The 21,140-nt window shown below is 50.0% G+C and overlaps 1 protein-coding gene across 3 annotated transcripts in view; it reads right to left on the minus strand.

Moving 5' to 3' along the window:
- Positions 1-21,140, minus strand: part of TRAPPC9 (trafficking protein particle complex subunit 9) — a 404,238-nt gene that overhangs the window by 82,501 nt on the left and 300,597 nt on the right. For all 3 annotated transcript variants that reach the window (XM_074353143.1, XM_074353142.1, XM_074353144.1), the window contains 2 exons: positions 17,313-17,466; positions 7,508-7,598 (listed from right to left, as the gene is read on the minus strand). In XM_074353143.1, coding sequence (XP_074209244.1) covers positions 7,508-7,598; positions 17,313-17,466 — 245 coding nt within the window. The remainder of the gene's footprint in view (positions 1-7,507; positions 7,599-17,312; positions 17,467-21,140) is intronic.

A 21,140-nucleotide genomic window follows, 5' to 3' on the forward strand; every position in this document is an offset into this window, starting at 1 on the left:
GGAGAACTGGTGCTAATTTCCTGGTTTTGATGGCCGTGTTGTGGTTGTAGGAGGGAAGGTCCTTGCTCGCAGGAAATATATGTTAAATAATTTCCGATTATGGCGCCTCAGGCCTGTCACTCCCTCTAAAATGGCTCAGAAAAAATTCTCCCTACCGGACTTGCAGTTTTTGGTAAGTCTATGAATAATAACACAATCCCTTCCTTCTTTTTTTCCTCTTCTTTTCCTTCTAAAAGAGTGTGGCCCAGTGGAATACCTGGTTAGAGGTCAGCAGAGCCAGGCCTGAACTCCAGCTGTAGACCAGGAGTTCATGCTATGAACCTGGGAGGCACTGTACTGGGGACGACATGGATTTTGGGATCAGTGACCATGTTCCAGCCTCCACTGCGCCACCTGCAGGCTGAATGGCCTTGCATACGCCTTGCACTTCGCTTCCCCTGAAGCCCAGGAATAACTACTTGCTTGAGAGACACTCTGGAATGACCACATTACTAATTCCTCCAGCAAATGTTTATTCAGCCGACATGTTCCAATAACTGGTTCTGAGAGCACTGAGAGGACCAGACTCCTCCTCCATGGCGCTTACACCCTAGCAGAGGGGGGAGACGAACAAGAAGGAAAAATCCATATATACAATGTATATATTTCAGAGAATAAGGCCTGCGAAGGGCGATGAGGACCAGGACGGTCAGACAGACAAGTAGGAGGAGCTTAGAAAGGAAGAGGAAGAAAAAACCAAACTGTCACACAAAACAAAACCAAGGAGACCAAGATCACAAAAGTCGAAGCAAGAAACTACTTTTAAGAAGGCAGGACAGAATAAACAACAGAAATAACACCAAACACATGAGATGCATCAAGGAATAAAAATGGCCTAAACTCACTTATTAATGAAAAAGACTCTGAAGTTAGCCCACAAATAAAACTCAACTCTATGCTTCATCTAAGAGAATCAAGTGGAAAAAAAAAAATTCAAATGTTTAAAATAAACCAAGAGGCAAAGGTAATCAGCCAAACAAACAGAGAGCAGGGGTGCGCATTTCAGCGACAGACCAGGCGGAAGCAGGGAGGGCGCAACAGAGGAGGCAGAGGAGGCGCCTTATGTGATAAAGGGCACGGCAAGTGAGGACGGCCGTGACATCTGTGCCTGCGCACTGCACGTGCGGCAGGACAGGCGGTATCAGACCGACGGACGCCAGTCCGCCAGGGAGAAGTGGACCCAAGATTGCAGTCATTGTAATTCACCTCTCAAAGTCCAGGGAAGATCAAATATGTAAGGATATTAAAGACCTAAAGAGAGTAATCAGGCAGAGCTAACTGACACATTTCAACTCGATACACTTAAAACTAGGAATACGCCTTCCTTTTAAATGTCCGTGGAGGAGACACACGCACACAAACTAACCACAAAGAAATCTCAGTAAATCCCAAGAGGTGAGAACAGAACTAAACTTACTACAGCGCCGTTATGTCAGAAAGCCGTAACAAAATGAGAAAATGAAGCGACTACGTTTTATACAACTCTTGGGATAAAAATGAAACAAACCCAACTCGCAGAGTGCCTAAAAACATCAAACATGAAAATTGTTAAATACCAGAACATGATAAAGGCAGTGACCACACGAAAATTCATAGCCACGTATAATTATAATAGAATGTTTTAAGTAAATGAATTAAATACGCAGCCCAGTAAGCGAGGTAGAAAATGATACAAGAAGCCCGAATAAGGCAGAAAGAAGAAATTAATAAAGATAAATAAGAAAAAAGACAGGGGACAGAACTTTGAAGAAAGCAGGTCACTCAGTCAAGCCCACTCAGCTGACTGTTACCCCACTCAGTCAAGAAAAAGAAGAGGAAGCAAAATTATAGAAAAGAAGAAACAAAAATAGAGGGAAAAACCCTCAGGTAAAGAGGCAGTTAAACACCTACAGAAGTTTTCCTTTTTTAACAATGAGCTCTACTAGCAATTTCTGAAGTCATAAAAATAAACACAAAAGATGTTCAGCAGGTAGAGAGCTGATTTTACAAGACAAAAAAATTCTAGAGATCTTCTGTATGATAATATAAATAGTTAACACTACTGAACTGTACACTTAAAAATGCTTAAGATGGCAAATTTGTAATATTTTTTTTACCACAATACTTAAATAAATGAATGAATGAATGCAAGAAAATGACACTGAAGAGAATTATCCAAGCAAATATCAAAATACACTGTAGCCCCATGAACCTTACAAGAGGAACACTGGCTCGTGGGCAGACAGATGAGAAAACGGCATTGCTTATTTGTGAAGACAGGTTATTTAGTAAGTGACTTGGGGACAGTTAGATAGCTTTCTGGACAAAGAAAGGGTGGGATTCATGCTTCACACCTCACACCTTAATAAATTCTGGATAAATAAAAGATTTAAATGTGAAAACAATGGAGACCATGAAAGCATTTGGAGAATTTTTAAAAAAATAAAAGCTAAATGAGGAAAGTCTTTCCAAGTATGATACGAAAATAGAAGTTCTTTTTTTTTTTTTCAAGAGATTGCTAAATTTAAAGTGTCTTCCAGCTTGACTCACTCCTGGGTGGAGACTGGCATACTTAAAAGGGTATTTGTTGCAAAAATGTTTCTAACAGCAAAATATTACTAAGGGTCCATCAAAAGACACAGAATAAATAAACTACGATACATCTCATGTCTTAGAAAGACAGTGGTGGCTCCATGTGTGTTATCGGCAAGGAATGAGACCCAGTCCACGTGCACGTGTGCGGAAGAGAAGCAGCAGAAAGCTCTCCCGCGGCCCCCAAGGCGGAAAGCTCACAGACTGCTGGTGCGTGTTTTATTTTTACCAGATAAACCGCACAAACGCTGCCCGCGAGCGAGCCGCAGACCCCGGGAGGTGCTGGGTCCGGAGGCCCTTCTACGCCTCCTCAAGGATGCTCCGGTCTATGCCCGGGGCTAGGGGAGCCAAGGAAGCGTTTCCAGTGGGAGAGTGACAGATCCGGCGTCACACTTGGGAGGGAGAGTGACACAGCTGGGGTCAAGGTGGGGAGGGCCCCTTGGGCAGCGATGAGGACCCCAGATCACGGGGAGCAGACTGGAGGCGGGGACAGCAGTCTGGGGGAGAGATTATGTGATCTTTTCACTCGCCAGTTCCTCCCGTGAAACACCGAGCAGTGCTTGTTCCAGCAGGCAGCTCTGCAGAGTAAACGGGGTGGCAGTTACTTGGTGAGCTGCCTGCAGCCAGCGCTCCACAAGCGCGCTGACTCTTTGGGGAAGGAGGAACACAACCAAGCGGGCTCGCAAATGTGATTTTACAAGTAGAACGTCCGGGACCAAGGAGAAGATGGCGGGGGCGGGGGTGGGGGACAGTGGGAGGAGAGAGGAGAGAGACGGGTCACTTAGAAGGGCAGGGCCAGGCTCTGGGGCAGAGCTGGGCGGCGCCAACGCCCCCGGGTTTCAGGTCCCGTCCACGCAGACAGGCAGCGGCGCTGGGCACGGAGGGGCCCCCACGCAGGGCGCCCACCAACGGACCGGCAGGACCTGCTCATCCCGCAGGGTCATTCCTGTGGGGACCAGGAGTGGCCTGGGGCTTTTTATTTGTATACAGGTTTCTGGTTTTCACTTTTTTTTCCTTCAAAACAACTACTTTCATATCCTTTATACAATTTTTCTATTTTTTTTTATAAATTTACCTATTCATATTTGGCAAAGGTGCCAAAGGGACAGCGACTCAGCCCCTTGGCTTCCCTGTACCTGCTGCCTGGCCGGCCGGGACTCAGACCAGACGGCCGCTCGCCATCACTGGGCCCCAGGGAAAGGGTCCTCGGCCCAGGCTGACCAGCCTCTCGGGTTCTCCAAACCGTCTGACTCACCTGGCCCAGCAGCCCCAGCCTCCGCAGGGGGCCTGAGTGCTAACGTTCTCGTCCGGGAGCAGATGTTCGCAGATGCAGGCTGTGTAGGAGAAATCCACCGCCCAGCGCTGTTGCTAAGTTACGTGGGAAGGAGGCAGGGGGCCGGTGGGCAGCTCAGCTGCCAAGGAGGCCTGGGCCACAGCACAGCCACCTACAGCTGCTGACAGTCCTGCCGGATGGCAGGAGGAGCCTGGCTCTCCACTCCCCCTCCTAGGGTCTCCGAGAGACAATACTGCTGTCTTTGCGCACAGATCTTGTGTTAGAAACTAACAGTCACCCACCCAAGGCCTCCACTTGACACGGTTTGCCATAAGCGCCCTGTCCTGCCTCCGGGTGCTCCGAGAAAGGAGCACACGCGGTACTGGATCCACCCCAGAGTCTCAGCTTCTTCCCCTCCTCGACCGCCTCACAACATCAATCCCAGTGGTCCCCACCGCCCCAGGCCCACGTCCGCGCTGAGAGGCAAGGAACACTCTCACCAGACCAGAGGCATCTCTTCAAACCGTCACCCAGGATTTGGTGCCCTCTGCGTCTCCGGTTTACAGATGGAACTCAGAGAGCTGGTTTACTTGCCCAAGGGCAGAGCCAGGATGGAGACCCGCGGTGAGTTCGTGCCAATGCCAGGTGACACGTGACACAACCATCACCCCACAGCAAACATGCACGGTCGTGCTCTTTGTCACCATCCCGTAAAACAGTAACAACTTCAGGGTAATCTGGCTGAGGGAATGACCACAAAATGCAGAAAAAGCTCTATGTACAGCCTACGCAAACAAGTAACTTGCCTAACAATGAATATCTCCAAAATGCAGAAGCGTCCAAAGGCCAGTACAAGTACTAAGTTACCTTGTATCCATTTGATGACTTCATGGTGAGAACTTTAACAGCATGTGTAAGACGTGTTTATAACATGGGAAATATTTGTTTTGCCAAGTATAAAAAAGGACGCAAAGATACAATTACAGTATGATCACCTCTATGAACAAAATTTAAATTGGGGGCAGCAAAAAGATGTAGCAATGCACAAAAATGAACTGAAATAGACCGTTTTTGGGGGGTAGGAAAAGGATAACTTTTCTCCATCCAAATTTTCTGATTTCCCCCGGATTTCTACAATGAGAATATTTTACTCTCATGAAGTGATCTAGTGGAGAGGTCAAGATTCCAGGGCGAGGAAATCTGCCTTGGAACCTGGATCCCTCCCTGTCGGCCGAGTCGGGCTGAACCAGACCCCCCCGGCTGAGCAGCCGCATGCAGGGGTCAGAAGTGAGGACGGGAAGTCCTCACACCTCACCCGGCACCTGCTGCGCACTTGCAGATGGTCATTTTAAAATAACAGGCTTTATCTTTTTGAATTGCCCACATGCACCTACTCTAAGTCAGAGAAGAAATGTCAGCCCAGGCCAAATTGGCCAGCCTTGGCAGAGGCCCACCAGGACCAGGCAGTCTGGGCGGTGAGATCTGCACCCCCAGGTCATGGGGGCTCCGGGGAACTGCAGCCTTGATTCACCCTCTGAGGAGCCCTGGAAGGAGCATTAGAATGGCCTGAGTCATGAGATGAGGAGCCGGCGGCCCCGAGATGTGGGCTCCACTGCAGACGTGGTAAGGAGGGTGGGAGGTGACATGTGCTGGGGCCAGGGATGTGGGCTGGGGCGGCCAGTATGGGGCAGGAGGGAGGCAGACGAAACTCACCGCCCCCCTTCTCGGGCCACTGCCCTGGAACCATGTGCACAAGAGGGGTGAGAACGTCAGGCTCAGGTTGGCACAATGCCCATGCCATGATCGCTCATCAACAGTCACACGTTACGGCACAAAGCAGCTCATGAGCCTTAAAGATGTTCATGCCTTTTGACTTAATAACTCCGAAACTAGAAAATGGGTCTAGTCAGAAAAATCAAAGAAAAATGTGTGCAAAAGAAAGTTCCCTGGAAACAGCCAAATATGGGAATAGTTAAATTAATTACAACACTCCGACAGGAAAATGTTACACACTGTTTCTGGAGAGTGTTGATGCTATGAAGACAGGAACGGGGCTGCCTGGGTGCCGCCGGGAGCCCGCAAGTGCAGTGCCGAGCTGCCCGCTGCTGCGTGTGCTGCAGGCAAGGCCTCCTGGCAGAAACGCCTTTCAGGTCCTGGGATTACTGTTTAAAACCTCACACATCTTCTCCAGGATAGCATCATGGATACCTGCAGTATTTGCCAACACACTGGTGTACATGTGACATGTGACAAGGAAAACACCTGTAAGGACATTGATGCAAACACAGCAAAGGGCCTCTGGCTGCTCTCTGATTCCCCGGGGGCTCTGTGGAGTGAGTCAGACCCTCCAGGGCTCACTCCCAGACTGCCTGTGCCTGGGGGATTTCCTTTCTTTTGACTTTAATACAAGTTTTGTGTCATTTTATTCCATAGGGCTGGTTCCCGGGGGCCTGTCCCAGCCCCGGGGGGCAGGAGGGCCTGGGTGTCTGACCTCTGCAGCTGCCACGTCTGGTGGAAGCATCTGGCTGAGCCCAGGTTGTCAAGAGAGAAGACATTCAACCTAGGGAAGTGTCAGGCTGAGGGATGCCCCAGAGCTGCAAACAGTGACTCGTTCTGCAACCACCACCCCCTTCCTTCCACTCAGGCTGGACCAGCGAGGGGGACAGACTGCATGAAGAAGCCACCAGGTGTAGAACACAGTCCACTCATAGCTGCCTGTCTGCACAGCTCACGGGACCCCTGACAACCTTCACCCGCGGGAACAGGGAGCGTAGCCCCACGAGGGGCTCCCACACACTAGGGGGGAGTGAGAGAACCCAGGAGGAAGGCTTGTTCTCTTCAGGCCCCTGGGACAATTCTCATGTGTCTCCCACATGCGAAAGGGGGAGGTCAAGCGTATTATCTAACTGGAAGGAAGACCAGATACTAACTTACAACGACTTCCAGGGTAAAGAAAAGAAAGAAGATACACACATACATACGTGATTGTTGGCATCTGATCCCAAATAGATTACATGATGGAATCATTTCCAGAGAATAATAAAGACACTCACTTCAACAAAAATACTACATTTAGCTTCTTTCTCAACAAAGTTTCTCCAGTGCTGTTTAGGGAGGCACAAACTGAGGTGGAAGTTCCAGGTGCAACAGGTAACATGAGTTTAAATGCCTTGTTCTAAGTGTCACCTCAGGACCACTTCTCCCAGGCTGAGCACTGGTTGAGTTAAGGTGTTTACCAAACAGACTCTTCCAAGCTGACGTGGGAAAAGCTGTCAGCTCACATCCAGGAGAGAGGAGGTAACTACACCCTCACTCCCTCCCCTGACCCCACTCACTCAAGATGCAGAAATGCCTGCAGAAGACACACCCATGCATGGCCACGGGCCACACCCTGAAGGCACCTCCACACCTGGGCTGAGAGGGCAGAGAACCCAGTCACAACCCAGCTCGCACCAGACACAGCCACAAACGCCTGAGTGCAGACGGCGCCCAAGTGCGGACCACGAGACGTGAGCCCCACCCCACCCAGGGTTCCCCGATGACGTCAGCACACACCGCCCAGCGCGAGCTTGCAGATTGTGAGAAAAGGAGCACGTGCACCCCGAGGTGACGGGCGGTACTCACCCCACAGCAGAGGAGCCAGCTGCAGGTGCTCCAGGACCAGCTGGTTCAGGAGGCCTTCCACGCTCGCCTCACCCGTGCGCTTCAGAGAGGGGTGAGCATCGTCAAGGAAACATCTTTCTGAGCCCCGGGCCAGGAGGAGACGTTTTGGATGTTTCTAGAACAGACGCCCAGACAGGAAACCTCCCACAGCAGATGACTGTCCCCCTCTTCTCAAGTGATGGTCTAACTGACCACAAGACCTCACCTGAGTGTGCAGAAAACAGGCACATCAGTGCAGAGGGCCCCCCCTCCCCCCAAATCTGGTTAATTGAGCTGTTGTGTGAAGAAGGGAAATCCACTGGGACAATTTTAATCCAACAGTCACGCTTGCTGGGGGATATAAAGAAGATGGAAGGTTGGTTTTCCTAAAAAGCACATCAACTGTGGCTCACTGTTCAATACAACAAAATGCGTGACCCTACACGTGTTGGTTTCATGCTGGTTTCACGTCTGTGGAGTTATACACCTTGATGTAATTACACATATTATTACTAACAGGCTCACTTAGGCAGGTTCATAATTGAGGAAGTCATATGGCCTCTCAGCAAGTATCAGTGGATGAAGAAATCAGGTTTAGAAATGCAGAAAATAGATTTTTCTCCAAGGTGCTAATATTAAACAGCCAACGTGGTCCTCAGAAACCAATCTGTAAACCTCTTCCCCTTTTCCTACATAAATTAAACCTACAGTATTTAAGTTCAATCAAAAGGCAAGAATTTAGTTCCTGACATTCGCTAGTGACTGGGGAAGTGGGGGGAAATCCACTTCTTTCTTCCTTTGGTAAGTTAATTGCATTCAGCAAACACAGTGTGTCTGAAACAAGACAGGCATGGTGAGAAGCACTGAGGACACTGAAGTGATTGGACATGAACCTTTAACTTGAGAGGCTCCCATTCCAGTGAAACTGACAATACAGGAACAGCTCACTGTACTTGCCAAGCCTGAGGATGGCCATGTCGGGGTGCAGCCACGAGGGCAGAGGAGAGTGGGCTGAGGCTGGGAGTAAGGGGCACCAAGACCCTGGAGGAATGAAGGCCAGAGAGCCCGGGTCCCTCCGGCCAGAGGGCTGGCATGCCAGGCTCACTGTAATCATCTGTTGGCATGACAGGGGTGCCTGGGCAGAGGCACTGAACAGAGTAGGATGTCACCCCCTCAGACAGCCCAGCCGAGCAACCAGGGAAAGCTGTAGACAAGAGGGCTGGCGACCCGAGAGAGCTGGCTGGCCGCGCATGGCATTCAGCCTCAGACAGGAGCCCAGGCCAAGCTGTAAGGGTCCAGGACGCTCAGAAGCCCCCACCTCCCTGTGCATCCCCAGTCCTTCTCTGGCTGCCTTGGACCTGTTTCCATTCCTCTAAAAGAACACGTGCTCTCTCGAACTCCAGACCCTCCCCATTCTATGCTCTTTGCCAGGAACTGCCTTTCCCTCCCCTCTCCCTGCCTCACAGTACTCATTCTTTAATTCTCATCTCAGACCTCACTTCCTCCAGGAAGGCCTCCCTGAGCTGTCTCTGCTCCGAAGGCTCTCAGCACTGCCTTGGCAGCCTGCACCAGACAGGCAAGCAGAGCCCCCGCCCTGGGGCCTGCAACAGGGCCTACTGCACTGCTCTGTGAATGCTGTGTGATGACCAGACCAACACTGGCACGAGGAGGCGCCCCAGGTAAGTGCTGCGGGGCCACGTTTTTGTGCTGCTTTTTTTCTGCTCTTTTTCCTGATTCCCTCGGGGGGTTATTTTCACTCATATGCAATTAAGACTTCAGATTATAGCATATTACTTCCTCTTGTTAAAAAAAAAAAAAAAGAATCACACCAGGCTTTTGAAGCTGATCGCACCACGGTGCTTGCAGAATAGAAACGGCGCCTCACAAACATGGCCAGGATGAGGGGCTTTGAGATGATTAGTTAGAGGAGCAAGTTAGCGTGTGAGTAATTACAAAGTTGCCAAATAGTGCTGGAGGTTTGGAAATCATTCCAATAGCATATTTCTGTATTAATTTGCTTTCGGACACGAGCCATAAAATTATACAGCTGAGCTAATAAAGCTAATTACCTGCGTGCACGACCCCCTCCCTTTCAGCCCCATAAGCCACCAAAATAGTCTCATGTCTGAGCCTGGACGCAGACACGAATGCAACCCTGGCTAACCAGTCAGGTGTGCAGCTGCTTAATCAGCCAGGATTACAGCCCAAATTACAATGTTACGGTAAGGACAGTGCAGGTGGCAATGGCTACTGTTTCTTAAATACATGGACCCTGGTGTTTGGGGCAAGAAGTCAATAAAGAATGACGATGATGACAATAATTCCTATCATTATTTCTGCCAGAAAGAGTATTTCCAAAGTGAATCCCATGAGAGAGGCCCTGTGGTAAGGGTTTAGCATGTATTTTCCCAATATTGACTATTTTCAAATTAAGACAGACTGTTATTTCCACTTCAGAGATTTTTAAAAACTCGGGAAAGCGGACACAGCTAGGAATGGCAGGATCCAGATAGTCTGCCTGGGGTTCATGCTCCAGACCCACTTTCAGACACGTTCCTGTAAACCCTGTAGATTCCTCACAGTAAACCTGGAAGCCAGGACCCATTATCCCCACCTGACAAACGAGGACCCTCTGAGCACAGAGCCTGGGTCCTGTCAGGACCCCGTGGCTGCCGGTGGCTGAATCATGACCCAAATCCAGCACGGAGCTTGGTCAGCCTCCCTCCTCCACCCCTCGGGGGAGGGCCTGCTGGGAACTCTCCGTGGTGCTGAAGGTGCTCTCTCCCCTTAAAGAAGTTTTTAGTCACCTGGGACACAGTGATTAAGTTTCCATGCCAGTTGATGGGTTCTTGCCCCAAGATCTACTCCCGTCCCTTAGGATGGCAGGGATGGTGACACTGCAGCAAGAGGACCGTGAACCACTGCTGGTGCCAACCCAGGCTTTGCAAGCCTCCTAGCCACACCCACAAGTCATGACTGACAGCTGTGGGCCTGAACCTTAAGAAAATTCAAGTTTCCAGCTCAGTTTACTCAACTTATGTTCTGCCTCTGGAACACAGGCAATCTCTAACTCCCTCATAAAGAGCCACTCATTCCTTTCACAGTGCTCTCCGCACTTGCCGCTTTCTGCCTCACAGCCACAGCTGAGTAACCTGGAGCCTCCTAACTGTCACAGAGGTGGGGGGCCGCAAGGCCCAGGGTCCAGGCGGCCCTTGCTCAGTTTAAACTTCCACTGCCATCCCCTCTCAAACTTGCTAGGCCAGTAAGCGGGGGTGGGGGGGGGACCTTCTCAACTGCTTAGCTGCTTGTTTTTGCAAATCAATACAGAAAGAATTCAGAGGACCACTTGTGGCCTAAGTCTGGGGGAGTAAGGAATGGTGTCCCTGGTCAATGGCACTGTGCCTGGCACACAGTAGGTGCTCAATCAAGGCTCACTGCTCTTTACTGAACATCTACGCTGTGCTACTTACCTACCTTAACCTGATCACATCCCCCATCTCTAGTACCTGTACTTCACCTCACCTGGGACATCCTCTACAGCCCACCCCCACCCCAGCAACCACCCCTCCCCTCCCCACTGGCCGGGAGCACCACGCCCTGTAGCACATCTACCCTGCTCTTGCATTAGGGGTGTGCAGCTGCCCCCGTGTGCCCCTTCCCCCACCACGTGCCGGCCTGGGTTCACACCAGAGTACCCAAACCTACACAGGAGGCTGCAGTAGCTGCTGGGGACAAAAGGACCAACCAAGGTGAGATCCTTCCTACTTTTAAGAAGCCCAGTCTATTGTGCAAGAATCTCATCTTAATATTAGTCATCGATCATTGTTAATTAAACTTAATCAATACTTGTGCAGTTTTGTTTACAAACGCTTTCATGCATGTCGTCTCAGTTAATCTATGTGTCTTGGGAACCACGGATATTTGCTTCCAAATCTTTGAAAAACACAGCCAGATGCGAGGAAAATGCAGAAAGTTAATAAAATGCCTCCCCTCTCATTTTCTGCTCGCCCATCAGGAGTGAAATATTCGGTCATGTACTGCAATCAAAGGACCATTTGAAACCAGGGAGCAGCTTTTGAGATCTTTCCTGTGTTTATGAGACTGAAGTTTACCTTGACTTAGTCCTAGAAAAAAGGATTATTCAATCAACCTTTCCCTGGGGGAACGTGCAGCCTGGTGGGTGGCCAGGCTTCTTCTGAACCTGTAGGCCTGGGTTCTCTCACAGGAGAAGGAAGCATCGTGCTCTGAACACCTGGCTGTTACACGTGGTCTACTGAGCAAAAGCTGGAGACTCAGGCCACAAGAGCAGCTGACACAGGCATCTCCGGACTGGCTTCTAGGTGAGCATCCAGGAGTGGGGAGCCTGGAGGGGAGGCACCCCTTTCCCAAGGAAGATATGCTGTCCATGTCCCACATGCCAATGCTGGAGTGATAACCACAGGTGCAGGGACTTAGCCCAGCCCCACTTCAGCTCAAACAAATTAGCAAATTGTCGTCATTAGAAATTACACTAATGGAAAGGCTGCTTTAGGTGATTAATGAGACTCTTTCCCACGACTTTGTTTTCCAATTTACATCGTGAATTTGGAGAACAGTGATGTTGGGCTGCCTTTCTCAACCCGGCAGGGCTGCCGGCGCCTGGGCTCAGCTCCCTGGACGGAAGATGCCATGCAGAGCCACAAGCTGCCAAGGGAGAGTCTGCAAGCAGTTCACTGCGACAAGTCTCACTGGGCGAGGGTACTCGGGCCCCAGGAAGGAGGGCAGGTGAAATGGAGAGAGATCTTGCTGGGCCGGGTGGGGTGCGCAGAGTGTGTCCATCAGCACGGTGCCCGAGGAATGCTCTCTTTGGTTTCACCTGAAAATTGGGGATAACTCGAAGGCCTTGGCAGAGACCAGATGCTCTTTTGTTCTTTCTCCCAGCACAGAGCTGAGAGCACAGACTCTGAAGCCAGAGCTGGACGTGAACCCCAGCTCTGCCACTTGCTGGCTGGGGGCCCTGGAACAAGTTAGTTAACCTTACTGGGCCCCAGTTTTCTCATCTATGGGATGTAGGTAAAAACTACTTCACAGGGTTTTTGCAAAAATTGGGTAAATCTATGTAAACTGCTTTAAACAGTGCCTGGCATCTAGTAAGTGCCGAACGGGGATTAAGCTCTGTACTTTTCTGATTCTATTATATAAGATACACGTGCTCGCAATAAAGTCGTGCCAAAAGCACACAGAACGTGTACAAGCCCAGCGTGCACCCAATCACACCGACACGACGCACGTCGATCCGTGTGCATGTTCACACATAAATTCGAAACGCTTCATGCCAGGGAAAGGTCCTTCCCCACTCTCATGAGCCAGCCAAATGCAAAAGCAATGCTCTCTGTGTCAAACCCTGACTGCTTTCAAAGTAATTTCAAGGTTCAGGGTGTACGTGTCTACCATATCTTGGGTTCTGGGGAGGCAGTGATCAAACGTGCATCTTCCCAGCTTCCTCCCTCTGTCTACTAAGGCCAAACAGCCAGGGCAACATTACATCATCAAAGGCCTGGAGCAACGCTTCTCTTTGGCTGGCAAGGCTTCCCCACTATGAGGAGTAAAGCCCGCTGAACACAGTGATTATCCACAGCTGAAAACACTAAATTCCCTAAAGACGGATACAAGCTGCAACCCTGCATTTTACTGAAGATGATCAAGGAATCAGCGGTGCTGATGACAGGAGCTCCTTGTATTACAATTTGTCTAGATGAAACTATTTCTCCTAAGATGACTGTTAGAAAAACATAGTGCAATGTGTTTTAAAGGAATCTTGTCTAAAAATATTTAATTTCTCTCAGGCAATAAGAAGACAGAGGTCCACCAGAAGCACCTTTGAGAATAAACAGAAGCCAATTCGAGGCTGAGGGCCACCTTGGGCAATCCAGTGCAAACCGCTTAACCTCTGCCTCTGTTTTAAGAGGGAGGTGGGCTCGACTGTTGACAAATTCTCCTTCCTGGAGGGAAGGTAGTCTTGGAAATGGAGAAGCCAGGCATGGCTATGGCCAGGCTGGCTGCCCTGGTGGTGACTAACCAAACAGAGGGCACTGTGCCTGGAGTCTTGCAGGGTTAGGCTTGTGAAACCTCAAGGAAAAACTGATGACAAGCGTCACAGCCACTCTTGAGTTTCTGGGTTGACAGAGGATGACTGGTGCCTGTGAAGACAAACTCAGCAGCACAGCCCAGGATGTGAGCCGTCCTGAGGCCGGCCTCTGGGGAGGTGGCCCCTCCGGGACACCCAACCTGCTCTCAGAGACAACAGCCAGCACTGCTCCGCATCTCCTCCTCCCCAATTACTCACGCATCTGCGCCTCATGTGTCCTGCGAAGACCTTCCAGCTCCCACTCTGGGTCTGCGATTCTTAAGCACCTAAAGCCCAGTTTGCCTTCGGGCTCCTTGAGCGTCTGCCTCACCCTCGAGCAGATGGTTACAAATGATCTCCAGACAGAAGGCGGAGACGCATGCTTATCAGACCAGCTAGCAGAGACTCGGCTCAGATGGTCCAGGCCAGCGGCTTCATGGGGATCAGCTGCAGTGTGCACCCAGCTCTTGTCAGGAGACCCTGAAGGGGCTGGATTCTGAGGTCAGCAAGTATCTTGCCAACCCCTGAAATGCTTTTGGAAGGGAGGTTTGTAACAAAAACCAGGAAAACAAGAAGGGAAGCTGACACCAGGCCTGCTGCAAGCGTCCCCCTCATCTGTGTCCACCGCAGACCGTCTACACAGGCTGCCCCTGGAAAGGGAGCCAGGGTTAAATTAAGATGAATCTTGCTGGTGGCAAACTCCCTTCGTACGTTCATCTCAGCACTCTGCCTAGTGCAGCTGAGTGGGCACCCACTCGGCTGGTTGCAGCATGAAACGGAGACCGTTCACTCACCAAATGGTTTTAACACCCACGTGCTAAGGATTTCACGCAGCACGGGCGTGGGAAGAGAGAGCACCCTTGGGCTCCGTGGGGCAGCATCCACACCCGACTCTGCTCCTCGCGGTGCTCCCTGGCTCCTGGCACCACCCCCAGCACGCTGTAGGTCATCAATAAACAGCTGCTGACATGACCTGGCCTCAAGAACAGCGCAGCCTGGCAGGGGGACAGTCTGCAGAAGGAAGCAAACTTCCCTGTGCTCTGCAAGCAGCACTGCAAACAAGAGCTGAGCACTGAGTGCTGCAGGAGCCCAGAGGAGGGGTGGTTCCAGCCAGGGCCGGGTGGGAGGGGCGGCAGAGAGGGCTTCTGGGAAGAGTGGGCACGGGAGACCTGGATGGGGGGCAGGAAACGGGAGAGGAAGGCTGGCCAGCCAGCCCAACTCCTCAGCATGGCCTAAGAGGCCCAGAACCCTGCTGCCTGAGTCTGAGCTCTGTATAACCAGTCATAGGGAACAGTGTAGGCCCCTACCGCGTTTCAGGCTCTGGAATGTGCGTAAATGCCCGTCCTCACCGAAGGAATGCTCCTGTCTGAGCCATCCCAGGCTGCGCTGGCAGTGCCCATCTCTGTGTCTGCCCCCCTCCCCTAACCAGGGGCCTCTCCAGGGCCCAGCACATGGAAACAAGAAGATGTCTCAATCGTTGGCCAGGTAAAGAGTCGGTCTGGTGCTCCTGGTGTCCCCTGCTGCTTATCTGATGGTTGGAGACAGGCAGACAGGTGTGCACATACCTACTGCTGGAGCCACCCTTTCCATGATCATGTCCATCCAGCCTCTTGTGCTACATGTGGGCCATTTTTATTACTATGCATGGGTGTCCAATTAGCCTCAAATTTTTTACACAGTCTAAATATTGAGAAAATATTAAAATGCATAATGAAATAATTAGCCAATTCAATCTTTGGTCTTTCCATCTGCTCGAATTCAGGTTTACAATAGCAAAAGTCTGCTACTCACCCCACACCAGATGTCATTACCAGACAGGAGCGGGGAGGGAGGGAGTGTCCGTAATGTTAATTCTTTTTACTTGAATTTGCCTACACAGACAGCCTCTCAGCAAGCTTCCAACCAGTGAATCTAGGAGACAGGTGTTCCTGGCGCACGGCAGGCATTCAGTAAGTATTTGTTGCATGAATTATTTATCCAATACAGAAAATAGGTAAGTTAACTTCTTAAAAGAGTCAAGGCTAAAAGGAGAGAAACCGAAAGACATTTCAGTACATTTCAATAAAAGATTTCCAGAAGCTAAGGGTTTTGATGGTCAACTTCACCCCACTGGAAGGTGAGGACCACTGGCTCAGAGCCAGGCTGCTGCGTCAAGCACTGGCCAGCTCCTCCCCTTTCCCTGCAGGAGCTCAGAGGCAGTTTCCATCGGTAAGACAGGATGAAAAGCGCCCTGGGAGCTGCTGAGCGGGTGCCCAGGGGCAGCACCCGGGAAGTGACGGCTGTGATGCTCGCAGGTGCTGCCTTGCACCCTGGCGCCCAGCAAGGCCCAGTCTCTGCAGAACCAGTGCCAGCTGACTGGACCCTGATATTGCGCTGAGCCTTGGGGGGACCGAGAGAAAGGTGACTCTGGTCGTCCTCACCTTTTTCCTTCTCTCTGTACAGAAGACAAAAGCCCTAACTCCATGAGGCATGGCTGGTTCACCTCGAGAGTCCCCAAGTGCTCCATTTTTAGGTCTCGTTCTCAAAGCCTTCCATCTACAGTGCTTTTTCTGTCACAAACTCCTTGGAGGCAGAGGTCCAGTCTACCAGGCCCAGATTCAGGACACTGTGCCTCCTGCAGCCTAAGGATGTTTCCTTAGGCAGATGGTCTGGAAGGATCTGAGACCAACAACAGGCTCCCACCATCCCACAGTCACAGAACCAATGTAGGAACAAGATCGTTAACAGACACTCCCATCAGTGTTGCCTCCTCCTGGGAGACATTCTCTGAGCGAGCCATCTTCTTGAATCTTGGGAACTTCAGAGCATTTCCTCCCCTTGTCCCCTTAATAAACTTCTACTCATCCTTAAAAGCCCCTCTAATGTCACCCCCTTTGTGAAGCCTTCCCTGATTGCCCTGCACCCAGCAGCTTCACCCTCTGAAACTCACAGTACATGGCACAACTCTCTTCCCTGGATCCCCTGCAGTACATTTAATTCTCAGACAACATCCACCCTCTTCTAGACTCTGAAACCGCACTGAGGTCCTGTCTTTGCATCTCAGCCTCTCAAGCGGCTAGCTAAATACCTGACCCAAAGCAGGCACTCTGGAAAGACTGCTGAACAAACACACAAAGAAGCAAGTGAACCTGGGGTTTCTCCAGAGTTTCCACTCATCCAGCTGAGTGTCTACCACGAGCCAGGCACTGATCTGAAGCTCAGAGTGGGGCCAGCTGTTTTACAAAACACCCTTTACAGCACGGTCCTCCTGAACACCCCCCGCCCCTGGTCTCTTCAAAGCAAAATCTCTGGGCTACGGTGAGCTGTACCACCGATTTCAGCCTCCCAGACAACCGTACCCTGCATTTCACTGTCAGTATGTGGAGCCCCTCAAGCCTGGCGTTGATAGGTGGCTGTTAGAACCTGTCACCAACACGAACAACAGCAGCGGCATGGGAGGCAGCAGGACACATGATGAGGACAAGAACAGCACCGGCCCCGGGAGACCTTTCCTTACCCTGAACCGATCCCTCACTCGCGGGGCCTCACATGTGGTGAGAGGGTAGGAAAATGCCCACGCTTTCATCCCCAGCTCCCTGCCATGCCGTTTCTGCGTTATCTGTGGCTAACATCCAATAGCTGGCCCCTCTGGGGTCCCCCTGAGTGGCCCTCAGGTCCAAGGTGGGCCCGTGGGAAGGATATGATGGTCCAGTGGATGTCCAGCTTGCTGTTGATCTCCAGGCCTCGGGCTTCCTGCCTCTCCTCCTCCAGCTGCTTGGCATTTGCAAACTGCCCCTTCTCCCCAGGGGATTCTGGGAAACTCTCAAAGTTGAACTTATCCACTTGAATTGCCATTCTAAGAGAAGGGAGAAACACAGAAGCAGAGAATTAATCAGGAGGGCAATTTCTTCGGGGGGCTGTTGGAGAATCAGCACATGCCAGCATGAGACAGAGTAATGAATCATTATCGTTAGTAACTCATAACGGATTCGTTCCAAGAAAATGAAATAATTGACTCCCAGGGTAGCACTGGCTTCAGCGCTGGTTCAACACAGTTTAGAACTGAAGACGCAGTCAGAGAACCCAACCTCAGGGAAGACGTGTGGACCTCGGAAGGAAATCTGAATTTTGGAACAAGGAACCAAGGTAAAAACATCACAGAAAGGACTGGCAATTACTTAGCCCCAGGGATCCCAAAAGCCCAGCGGGAACTGCAGCCTCATCCTCAGAGCCCTGCCTGTCATCTCGCACTTCATCCTTAGCCAGACACACTGGCTCGTGCACTCTGCGCCCCGCCAGCTGCACGGCGCCCCGCCAGCTGCACAGCGCCCCATCTGCCTGCTTCCAACCCTGTGCCCAGGACCCCACCATCCCTTCAGATTTCTGCCCCAGTATCATGTCCTCTACAAAGCCGCCCCACGTTGCTGCTGTGTCCAGCACTCTCAACCTTCGTGCAGTTTCTAGAACATACCAGGCTCTTCCTCAGTCTTTGTGCCTACTGCTCCCCATGCGGGAATGCTCTTCTCCTGACCCTGGGCACAGCTGGAGCCTCTCATTCTTCAGATTTGAGAAAGGCCTTCCCAGGCCACCTCTCTCCAGCAGCATCCTCTCTCACCCCCCTCCCCACTGCCTTATTCTCCATCACAGCATTCAGTCTGTTTCTGCCATAGCATTTCTCATGAGTTGTAAATATTTACTTCTGGAGTTGTTAGCTGTCTGTCAATTCTACTGGAATTCAGCTCCCTGAGGGCAGAGATCCTCTTGTCTGGTTTGCCGGTATTTCCCAGAACTAGAATAACGCATGCCTGGTACACTGCAGTAGCCCAGTAACCAGTTCAAAGAAGAAATGAATGGGTGAATTAAGATCCTGCCCAGGCTAATGTCGACCTCTTCCCCCTGACTGCTGCCCGGCCCTCATACCTGCATCCACGTTCAGCTGCATCCCCTGGTCCTACAGCACCTGGTCCGTAGAAGGCAGGCAACACGAGTGCCTGGAGGTTCTCACCGACTGCCTGCAGCCCGCCTCCACTCCCACGCCCAAGCTTATGACAGCCTTACAGCCAGGGCTGTGTCTTATGGATGCTCGAAATCCTACCTCTTAGCACAAAATCATGCATACAGTCGCTACTCAGTAAAAACGCGTTATACAGACAGATGAAGGGGGAGGGGAGGAAGGGAGCTTTCTTCACGTCAGGCCCTGAAGATGACTGAGAGTCAGTCAGTCAACAGATAAAAGCAGGAACTCTGTATCATCGCACAGATGGTCATGTGGCCAAAGTATTCAGCTGAACCCAACATGCTCCAATCGGCCTTCGGAGCTATTTCCTTTACCAACCAGGAACTGCATTCAGGGCGTGTAAGATGAAGCCCAAGGAAGAGGTCTTGATAATTTGGAGAGAACTACTGGAATGCCAGCACACCCATGGCATCTGGCCGGGAGCGTGCCGTCCAAGGCTCAGGTACCCGAGGCTCAGAGGCACTTCAGTGTGAGGACAGAACAGTGCATTTCACAGCCAGAGCCATATTTTTAAAAATCTCATTTACCATTCTTTTCTGATGATAAAACTAGACAGGCTTACAGTAAAAGGTTGAAAGAGAGAAAAGCATAAAAAAGCAAAAGCACTCAGAATCTCACACCGTAAGTATCACTGATACTTAATTCTGCAGTCTTCTTTCTAAGTGTTTGTATCTTAGCGTAGTGTAAGTCATCATATAAGTGTTACGTGTACATGATCACACACAAATACACACACACACACACAATTTTAAGGCTTGCTTTAAAACAAACAACCCAATCCAAAAATGGGCAGAAGACCTAAACAAGCAATTCTCCAAGGAAGACATACAAATGATCAATAGGCACATGAAAAAATGCTCAATATCACTAATTATCAGAGGAATGCAAATCAAAACTACAGTGAGGTATCACCTCACACCAGTCAGAATGGCCATCATTCAAAACTCCACAAATGACAAATGCTGGAGAGGCTGTGGAGAAAAGGGAACCCTCCTTCACTGCTGGTGGGAATGCAGTTTGATGCAGCCACTGTGGAAAACAGTATAGAGATTCCTCAAAAGACTAGGAATAGACTTACCGTATGACCCAGGAATCCCACTCCTGGGCTTATATCCAGAAGGAACCCTACTTCAAAAAGATACGTGCACCCCAATGTTCATAGCAGCACTATTTACAATAGCCAAGACATGGAAACAGCCTAAATGTCCAACGACAGATGACTGGATAAAGAAGATGTGTATATTTATACAAAGGAATACTATTCAGCCATAAAAACCAACAATATAACGCCATTTGCAGCCACATGGATGTTCCTGGAGAATGTCATTCTAAGTGAAGTAAGCCAGAAAGAGAAAGAAAAATACTGTATGAGATCGCTCATATGCAGAATCTAAAAAAAGAACATAAATACAAAACAGAAACAGACTCATAGACATAGAATACAAACTTGTGGTTGCCAAGGGGGAGGGGGGTAGGAAGGGATACACTGAGAGTTCAAAATCTGTAGATACTGATAGGCATATGTAGAATAGATAAACAAGATTATACTGTATAGCACAGGGAAATAAATACAAGATCTTGTGGTAGCTCAAAGCGAAAAAAAATGTGACAACGAATATATGTATGTTCATGTATAACTGAAAAATTGTGCTCTACACTGGAATTTGATGCAACATTGTAAAATGACTATAACTCAATAAAAAACGTTTTAAAAAAACAGAAACAAAACAAAAAAAGACTTGCTTTATTATCTTAATATACAACAAATAATATTTTCACATCATTAAAAAATTAGTCTGCAGAATATTCTATCATATGGCTGTATCATAATTTAACAATTCCTCTATACTTCATACTCTCAGATTTTCATTTTTTTAAAGACTCACTGTTGAAAAAAATCATAAAAAACATTTCTGTGCTTAAGTTCATTCTCTGCATTTGTGAGTGTCTGTTAGAATCCACTTCTGAGGGGGGATCACTGACATGAGGGTGTGAGGCGCTCTGAGGCTCGGAGGCCGGTGGCCAGGTTCCCTTTCAGGGAGGTTCCTCCCGAGGCGGGGCCCTGGGCAGTGCGGGTGGGCGCCCTCTCTCTGTGCCCCTGCCCACACTGACAATGATCAATTTTTAATCTGTGCTAGTGAGAGGCAAAATGCTGCCTCAATGGTGTTTTAATTTGCAGGTCGGAATTACTCCTGAGGTTGGACATTTTTTCAGGAGCTTATTAGCCATTTATCTTCCTTCCCCTGTGAGCCATCTACCCGTGCGGCCAGAGTGCTTCTAATGTCCCAGCCAGCAAGGCCTTCCCAGCCCCCACTCTGAAGGCAGCCCAGAGCAAACTAGTGCTCTCACCAAACAAAAGGTCAGAATATTTCCTAAGTTTCACTAAAAAGGCCAATTTCAGTTCATCGTCTGGTAACTCAAAAGGAACTAGTAACTGTCAGACGGGTTTGGACACGCCCTGATACCCGGGCTCTCCTCCTGTCGGGCTCAGCAGATGCAGAGAGGCCCCGCTC

Source organism: Camelus bactrianus, chromosome 25, assembly GCF_048773025.1.
Source record: "Camelus bactrianus isolate YW-2024 breed Bactrian camel chromosome 25, ASM4877302v1, whole genome shotgun sequence".
Taxonomy (NCBI): domain Eukaryota; kingdom Metazoa; phylum Chordata; class Mammalia; order Artiodactyla; family Camelidae; genus Camelus; species Camelus bactrianus.